Below are 9707 nucleotides of genomic sequence, written 5' to 3' on the forward strand. Positions count from 1 at the left end.
ATTGTTTACGTTTATTTATTTTATTAGTTTATTTGTCAGGGACAATGTACAAAATACATTAATCTTACGAAAAGATGTTTTGTACCAGAGTTAGCTAATGCTAGTTTCAATCTGCAGTCCCCGGGCAGGTGCACACAATATTAAAACATATTACAAATAACTGTCAATAGTAATAAGAAATACATGCAAGATTACACTAATCAGATGTTTAAATAAAAAACTAATCAAAAAACCATCACAGCCTAAAATATATACAACATAGTCAAAAACATTTACCTCAATATTACATTTGTAAACTTTTAAGTATGCTGATGCTTACATAGCTGGTTATCAAGGATGTATTTCTTTAAATTTTGAGAGAAATTATTCAAATCTACAGACAACTTTAGACTGCCTCGGAGTTGATTCCATTGTTTAATGGTTTTAAATGAATAGGCTGTCTGTGCAAAGGCAGAGGATCTTTTCAGGATAGCACAATTTCTCTGAGCAGTGGAGCGTGATGTTCTGTTTGTATGTTCAGAATAAAGTTCTAGAAATTTTTTCATTGAGGGTGGAGCAATATTATTAACAATTTTAAAGACGGTTCTTAGGTTTGTATATCTAATTGGGGAATCAAAACTTAATATTTTATATTTACTGAGAATATTACAAAGATGATAGCGAAGGGCTTTTCTATCAAGCACTTTTAACGCTTGATTATAGACCGATCTAAGGGATTTGAGTGTAGTCTCGTTGGCCTGAGACCAACAGGACAAACAGTAGGTGATGTGTGGTGAGATCATGGCATTGAAATACATGAAAGATGCTTCAATTGTCAAACTATTCCTAATGTGTCTAAAAACAGAGATATTATATTTAATAGAGTTGCACATTCTTTTAATGTTTTTTAAAACTTAGAGTTTGGTCCAAATGGACACCTAAATATTTTATTTCTGTGACAATGTTAATTTTGTGTCCATTAAAATAGATGTTAGGCATATCTTTTAACTTTATTGGACTTAGCAAAATACATTCCAACAGTTTTTTCGATGTTTAGTGTTAAGCAAGAAGATTTAAGCCAATTACTTATTTTGTCCATGGCTGAGGACAATTTAGTAGCTACTTGCTCCATATCCCTCCCATGTACGTAGATGACGGCATCATCCGCGTACATGATGATCTCTACGCCCTTGCTGCGTCGGTGGAATGGTTGCATCTAAAACCGAACTGCATGGAGTGCAACAAATCATTACAATCTAAGTGATTGGTTAGCTGCTCTATCATGGCTTTCTCAAGAATTTTAGATACTACAGGCAATATACTAATAGGCCTGTAGTTGCTTATTTCATTTTTGCTTCCTGATTTATGAAATGGTGTTATAACTGCGGTTTTAAAAACATTGGGGAAGATACTCTCATCAATGGATTTATTCACAATATATGTAATAGCTGGTGTTAAAATCTCCCTATGTTTTTTAATGAGAGAGCTATCAAGTCCCCAGAAATCTTTAGCTTTTGAGTTCAATAAGGATTGTATTATTTTATCAGTTTTAGAATAATCAATGTGTTTAAAACACAGAGCCTCATGATCATAAGTGGAAGGCTGAGGTGATGAACAAGGATGAGGCAATCCAGAAACATGTTGGATAATTTAATTCAATGAGTCAATAAAATAATTATTAAAATAGTTTGAAACTGTTAGACCATCCTTGTGATTTTTGTCATCTATTTTCAGCTCTATTATTCCACTCTTAGTTTGCATCTTTCCAGTTAGTTGGTCTATAGTTTGCCAAAGTTGTTTAGAATTACCCTTTGCTTGTTTAATTATATTCAGATAAAATGTTGCTTTTGCTTGTCTTATCTGCTTAGTGACTTTGTTTCTAAGTCCATTGTAGATCAGACGATCAGTTGTAAGTCCCGTTTTATGAGACTTTTTTAATGCTGAATCTCGAGTTCTCATCAATTTCCATGGATTATCATTTAACCAAGGTAGAGGGATTTTGCCTTTAGGCTTTACCTTTTTTCCTTTAGAATGTTTGTTTGTTTAAAAACAAGCTGTTGAAACTTCTCTATCAACTCACTAGTAGCTACATTACTGTCTTTATCATTTACTTTTTCAAACCAATTTACCAGTCTTATTTCATTATCAAACTTCTCAATATCTTTCCTGGGGATATAGAGTACAGATTCATTAATATCAGCCTTATTTAAATTTTGGTAACGCGCTTTTGACAGTTTCCTTGCAATTAATGTTAAATTATGATCAGAAAGACCGGTTATTAAATTATAAACTTTACCGATACGGTCTGCTTTGTTAGTAAAAACTAGATCAATAAGTGTTTGAGAAGTTTTAGTAATCAGAGTTGCTTTTTCAATTATTTGGGTAAAATTAAACTTTTGAGTAAACTTTTGAGTAATCTCCTTTTTTAGTTTTTTTTCTACTATTTTTATCCATCCAATTTATATTAAAATCCCCCATGAGAAGTATTTCTTTTGCCTCACATTTTTTAAGAATGTCAGTTAGGTGATCAAAAAATATATTATTTGCTGTCGGAGGCCTATACAAAACAAGAACAGCGAATGACATTTCTGGAGACAGCCCAATTTTTATCCCCACACATTCCAAAACATCTCCTACTGATTCCATGTGTACACATTGATAACTGTCCTTGACATAAATCATTACTCCGCCCCCTTTACCATGACCACGGTCACGCCTGTAGATGTTGTAGCCTAGAATATGAACGGCACTATTTGAAGTGGTGGGTTTTAACCAAGTCTCAGAAAGACACAAAAAGTCAAGGTTGGAATGTGTTAGCAACTGTTCAAGTTGTTCAGATTTCGATACAGCGCTTCTTATATTTAGGTGTCCCCCAAATACACCTTTAGGTTTAACCTTAGGATCCCAGAGTACTTTAGCATGGTTAACAGTCTGAAATAGTCTGCATCTCTGTTGTTTGGTGACAACGTTTGAGAGACACGGCATGAGTAGATGAGACGAGTGCACCGAATCACATGCCGCTCCAACTTTCTCCACAGCGCCATTTCGTTTGTTTACCCCAGTATGCGGACACAATGTATCTGTGCGTAATGTCTGTGCGAAAGCACCCGACAAGTTCTTTATACGCAATGTGTCTGTACCGTCTGGGGAAGGCGCATCTAACTTTATCGTAGGAGAAACCTTCGAAGTTCCAAGTCTTTCCTCCGCCGTGCATAATATTGGTGGCAAGCAATTTTGTCCGTTTGTTTGTGTGTGCTCGTAAGAGTAACTCACTGTGGTCGTGACTGCAAATCCACACATAGGTGAAACGCCATTTGCTCCCGTTTGTTCTTCCCCGCCGCCAGGTCCGGGGTTTAGATGTATATCCCCGCATAGTAAGAGTAAAGTGCACAGCAAGGTTGAAACAGCTGATCCTCGGCGGCGCTTATCAAGACGGGAGCTGATCGATAAAGTGACGTGAGCATTGTGGACAATCAGTTCAAGGATGCATTATAAGATGTATGGGAAGAAAACAGACATACGAAGGTCACATGATCTTCACCTACATTTTGAGTGAAAGGGAACAGAATACCAACATTTGTTGCTTTGCCATGTACTGTAATTGTGACTCAAGTCAGGAAGTTGCATAGATGTTTTTATTATGGTTGGGTTCCGATAGGCATTTCTTTTATGAATCTATTTCCAAGTTGATAGACTATCTGGATTTGTTGAGCTCAAAAGCTAACAAATCTCAAGAGTAATGTTCAAAACCTTTCAAGTAACTATTCAGCTAAATAGCAAATATGTAATATTAAAGCTGTGCTAATACATATTTTATGTAAAAAAGAAATGGATCAAATCACTGTGTAATATAAAAGGGGTCACTCGGAGTGACGAACCCACAGATGATAATCCACCCACCTCTCAAATTCTCCTCAGCTCTACGGAACTTTCAGCTCATTGTTTTACGGCTTTACTGTTTCGGTTCACTCTCGCTGCTCTCATCGGCGTAGTCTCTAGTCACAGCAGGCAGCTGTTTTTAAAAAGTTCTAAATAGTTTTAAAAACTCACCGGATGCTACCTGCCTAGCACTAAACAGCAGACAGAAAAAAAGTTAGTGACCAGCTGGTGAACATAGTGGAGCATTTAGCAGCTAAAGTGCTAAATATTTTCTTCATGGGTTGGTGGAGACCAAATAGAATAAAGGAGAGTGAACATTGGACTTACATTTGTCAGCTGACTCCAAATGAATGCTTTTGATGCTAATGTAGCTCTGTGCACCTGCATGTGCATGTCGTGTTCACAACGTGTTTCCGCAGTACCCCCAAAATATCTAGTGCTCATAACCGCCAAAAGGCTGTATTCTAGGGAGCAGCGTTTCTGTGCTAACTTGTGCTATCATCAAATGGTGTGTATCAAATGTTTTCCATCTGTGCAAACTATCAGGGGTGTCTGTTTTCATTGTGAAAAATAATCAAATTGAATCCAATTAACTGCCCTCAACCTGTGAATAGATCATTGCTCTGATCAGTTTGTTCTGATTCAGATTCTTTCCTGACTACACACTAATTGATCGGCTCTTGCTAGTATTGGCAGCACACGTGTACTCAATTCTGGTGCAGTGAGCGAGTTCTTTTTCAGGTTTAAATGGTGTGAATGGATTAGCATCCTTAATCACACAAGAATAGATCACAGAGGATGTTGTTTGTTCCCCTTTGCTTCCTCTATCCCTTAGTTAAATACAAACTCACAGCCAGGTAGTAGGCTGTTTGTTCACACAGTGTGGGTTTCTCTGATGAACACCCCCACAGTGTTGACCAAAGTGATTAGTCTGTTTTTATGGGCCACACGTGAAGAGTTGTACTCAATTTAAATAGGTTAGCAGAATAAGAACAACATACCTACAGTTGAATTGCCCGCCTGCATTTATTTATTTAAAAGTAAATGCAATTTGGCATTGCCTGGGAATTGAGAACCCTGCTTAGCATAGTCTTTAGCATTTTTTTCATCGTCCCATGTTTTTAAAAGGAAAGTTCAGCTAAAGTCGTAAGAAGGGTGAAATTTGAAACTGCTTTTTAGGCTTATAAATATTACAAAATGTCGAGGCAGGATGTGACCAACTCTCTGATCGTGTTCTGGAATATAGCAAAAAACAAACTAGGCTCGCAATGTGCCTCAATCAGCCGCAGCACTTAACATCCCTGTGAGAGGTTGATGCCAATCTTTCTGCTTGTCACATCAAACTTGTCCTCCCCTTTCCCCTCTGCATCCTACTGCACTTATCCTTTTCCCCTCCCTCCGATTTCTCGGCCTCTTCATGGCAAGTGATTTCATGCTGTAGGGTAAACATAATTGGAAGGCCTGCTGGGTTCACGTTAGGGTCCTGGATATTGCCGTGTGTGTGTGTGTGTGTGTGTGTGTGTGTGTGTGTGTGTGTGTGTGTGTGTGTGTGTGTGTGTGTGTGTGTGTGTGTGTGTGTGTGTGTGTGTGTGTGTGTGTGTGTGTGTGTGTGTGTGTGTGTGTGTGTGTGTGTGTGTGTGTGTGTGTGTGTGTGTGTGTGTGTGTGTGTGTGTGTGTGTGTGTGTGTGTGTGTGTGTGTGTGTGTGTGTGTGTGTGTGTGCGCAAAGGAGTTTGGCAGGTTTTGGCTTTCAGAAACCCTTGACTGTTTTGTATTTCTGACGAGTCAATTGTCCTTTGTCATCCTCCAGTTTCTGCTCACACGATTATCAATCTATGATGATTCATATTCAGACGTCAAACAAACAAGACTCTGCCATCCTTCTCCTTGTTATTCATGTTGTCGCGCTCTTGTTTAGACAGACTTTGTAATCACACATTTCAGTCAAAACAAGGAGCTTTCTTTTAATGACTCTGTCTCCAATAAAAAAAGTTAGATGGTAAACCATTCAGGAGAAGCAACAATTCTGGTTTTTTTTTTTTTTTTTTTTATAAACAATACTCCTCTCTCCCTTTTTAGTATTTACACTGCAGATTCTGTATGTTGTTGAAAAATACCTAATTTTAGTCGAGGGGTTGCAGCAAAACACCGACCCCTAGGCGAGGGCCTTCACCCATGGTCTCGGAGCCATGGCTTGTTATGCGTGTGTGTGCTGTTGTGTCTGTGTGTGTTTCTGCTCATTCCGACTGTTTAACTTTAAACAAGATGCTCTGAACCACAGTAAACCTTACTCCCTTAGCACCTTCCTCTTCCCTTCCCTTCCAATAGCACCCCCAGGCCGTTTAAAACACTGAGCCAGAAGAAGGGGTAGTTGGCAAACAAACCAGCAATAGGGAGCAAGGTTACACCTAACTGCAAGGCTGAAAGTATTGATTGTAAAAAGATGCTTATAACAGTGACTCGATCTTGCTTATGATATTTTTATTTTTTACAATTCTCTCTTTAAACAAAATAAATTGGTTGTCTGGCACATTTGTGCTTATACTTTTTTACCCATCGGTGTTCTGTTTTATCAAGCGTGACAGGGTTTTTTTTGTTCTTAGGAAATGTTCTGAGGGTTATTTATCGATTGTGAGGCGGTTGATGCTGTTGCTAAGAATATTAGTAGAGTGTTGGATGTGAAAGAATAAACCGTCAGTATGAAAATGTGTTGAATAATTGGCATTATTAGGTCAGTAGTTTCTACATTTATTTCTAGGTTGCATGTCATTTTAATTCTCCATATAATAATGTGCTAACCCACAAACTTGTTCTGCCATTCACTCTCACATGAACTTTTCTCCACCTCAGCAACTGATCCTGATTCTAGCTTTGGAAAGACTTTTCACAATTATTTTTTTTTTTTTACAAATCCACAACCCCTGTCCAAGAATACAGGAACAAACTTGTATAAAATTGGATTTACAATGACCTAAAATGTTTGGTTGTGTCTCTGCGATCCTTCTGCTTGTCCCAGAGAGGAGCTGGAGGCCTTTGTGTCCAGCGGTACACTGAGCCAACTCAAGGTGTGTTTCTCCAGAGATGACCAGGAGGAGGCCAGCACCTCTGCAGCAGTACGACCCCGATATGTGCAACACAACCTGCTACTCAACAGCCAACGCATCACTGACATCCTGCTCAAACAGAACGGTTACTTCTATGTCTGCGGGTAAGAGTCACTGATATTAATAACTAATTTGCAAAAAAAGTTTGAGGAATATTTGCTTTTTTCACTCCACTTTACATTTATCCCACCTGGTGTGGTTGTGTCATGTCCCGGCTGCACTTGTATTCAATGTATCCACTGTGAGTGTGAAAGGACTGCAGAGCATCTCACTCGCAGGTCTTTTCTGCACTCTGGCTACGTGTGCATAGCACAACAATGCACTTTTGCCAAGTTCAGAGACTCCGAGACTCTGGAAATACTGAAGATTATCCGTTTTGCTGATCAGGTCTGATCGTTGTTTCAAACAGAAAGCGTTTTACAGAGGTAAACGGGAAGTTTCCCAAGAATGGCTGATGGAAGATGACAAGGCGCAAATAAGTTCCTCCATATTTCCTGTGTTAACATCTACAAATCACAGTAAAGGCACACTACACACAACAATGTACAAATGCAGGCAATTAACCTGGACATGAAAATATCTCTATTTTTGATTTTGTACTATCAAAATGGGTAAATGATTGCTTATAAGAGAGAAAGTGAAAGACAAAACTTGATATTTTGCTGCTAATGGATAAAGTGCTTGAAGCAACTAAGCTGCATCCGGTGCAAGTGCAGCTGCCCACTTCACCTGTCGGCCAATGACTAGCTCTGCTTTGGAGCAAGGCACTAAATCCATAAAAAATTTACAAAAGGTGCTGAAGAGGCTAACATGTTGTGAACTTTGTGCTCACAGCATCACTTCTGCAATTCCTTTGCTACTGCTGACCTCACACTGATGCAACATCTTGTACAGTGTGTAACATCTGTAGTGTAAACATAGTCCCTTTCAATATCCCCACACAGTGTTTCTGCCAGTACAAAGACAACAAGCAAAGCACACACAGGCATATAACAAGTAAAGTGATGTCAACAACTTTACAAAAAAAAAATTCTGCTGTCTTTAATAAAGTACTCTATCTATAGCTCAATATCACCTTTTTTGTCTCCTCTCATCACTGCCAGTCAGCTTAACTTACCTTTTGAGTAAATGATGTTTCTCAGAGTCAGAAAATATCTCTTTAGGTTCACAGGATGATGAATCTCCCCCAATATGCTGCAACAGCAAGAGAAAGATTTCAGCTATTTCCTTCCAGGATACACTCCTGGCAACACCTGGATGGATGTACAAAATATGGGCATGTCGCTGTGCTTAGACACACGTAGGACTATCTATTGGTTGTATTGCCCTTTTCTCTAATCTATTCATACGCTTTTCTTTTCACCAGAGATGCTAAGAACATGGCTAAAGACGTAAACGACACCCTGATGCAGATGATCCAAACGGAGCTTGAGCTGGACCAACTGGATGCCATGAAGAGACTGGCCACGCTGAGAGAGGAGAAACGCTACTTACAGGACATCTGGGGCTGACTGCAGATAACCAGATAAGGGCATTTTGTAGCATCCACTGGGCCTTTTTTACACCTTCAAAAAAAAAAAAAATCTGCATGCTCAGCTGTAACCTCTAGAACCATAAAATTTGGGATGCTGAAGCCCGGAGGTACAGCACCCGAAGCTACCAAGACGGAATAGACCATGCTGACCCGGGGATATCTGTTCACTACATCATCTTGGGCTTTGCTGTTTGAACAGAAATAACCTTGGTCAGGGCAATAGTGCTGAAGATTGGTCCTGCAGTGTGAAAATGCTTTTAGTGCAGACAAGCCTCCTCCGTTCGTCCTGTCTGGGGAAAAGGCATTTACTTCCGTCGGCTGTGATGGAGTGATTTTGGTGAGAAGGGGAGTACTCCAAACCAGATGGGGGGGAAATGCCACAGCAATCTGTAGTTCTTTACACACACACACACACACACACACACACACACACACACACACACACACACACACACACACACACACACACACACACACACACACACACACACACACAACTTGTTTTAATTGTCATTTTCAGTAACTTTTACTTTCCGAATGTGCCAAACAACCACAAATTACCTCTGAAGTCATAATGTCTTTCATTTTTCAGATAAATGATAATTTTAACATGTATCTCAATTCCAAAATAAGTAATACTACTTTTCATTGCATTTAGGTACATAGGTAATGAAGAAATATGTTAATGTATGCAATTCTAATAATCCTAAATGAAGTCCTCAGATATTAGAAAGACAATTATCACATTTATCATTATACTTAGTTATATTTTGAGTACAGAGAGCGGGAATCTCTATGATGATGCGCTGCTCTGTCCAGAGCAATTAACTTTGTTTGTGCCTGTCTGCCCCCACATACCCAGCAGACTGCCAGTTTGGAGGCTGAACTTTTCTAAGTCTTGTAAACCCAACTAAAATATTACAAACTGTGCTTAAAACAAACACAACTGTGCCTTATGTGATCGAGAATTAAAAGACTTTTCAGCGTAAATTAGTGCTGTCAGCGGATTTTCTTTTGTGCACACAGGTGTGTTTGTGGACGACCTTACACACTATCATGTATTTGAAGTGTGTTGGCGTGCATGAGAATGAAAGGGAGGGGCGACTGGAAGTTTTCAAGAGGCAATGGGAATCATTTGGGAGCTAATAAACTCTGATTAATTGGGAGTGATTGTTTTATATAAACTTAGCGATAATTTGATTGTTGAAGGTGA

General features: G+C 39.0%; 1 protein-coding gene across 4 annotated transcripts in view; it reads left to right on the top strand.

Annotated features, from left to right (window-relative positions):
• The window catches only part of mtrr (5-methyltetrahydrofolate-homocysteine methyltransferase reductase), a 31553-nt gene extending 22069 nt beyond the window's left edge, over nt 1–9484 (top strand). For all 4 annotated transcript variants that reach the window (XM_028569305.1, XM_028569306.1, XM_028569304.1 and 1 more), the window contains exons 14-15: nt 6873–7064; nt 8327–9484. In XM_028569305.1, the coding sequence (XP_028425106.1) occupies nt 6873–7064; nt 8327–8471 (337 nt within the window). In that variant the 3' untranslated portion in view covers nt 8472–9484. The remainder of the gene's footprint in view (nt 1–6872; nt 7065–8326) is intronic.
• Nucleotides 9485–9707: the final 223 nt, after the last annotated feature.

The sequence above is a fragment of the Perca flavescens genome, chromosome 22 (assembly GCF_004354835.1).
Source record: "Perca flavescens isolate YP-PL-M2 chromosome 22, PFLA_1.0, whole genome shotgun sequence".
Classification (NCBI taxonomy): domain Eukaryota; kingdom Metazoa; phylum Chordata; class Actinopteri; order Perciformes; family Percidae; genus Perca; species Perca flavescens.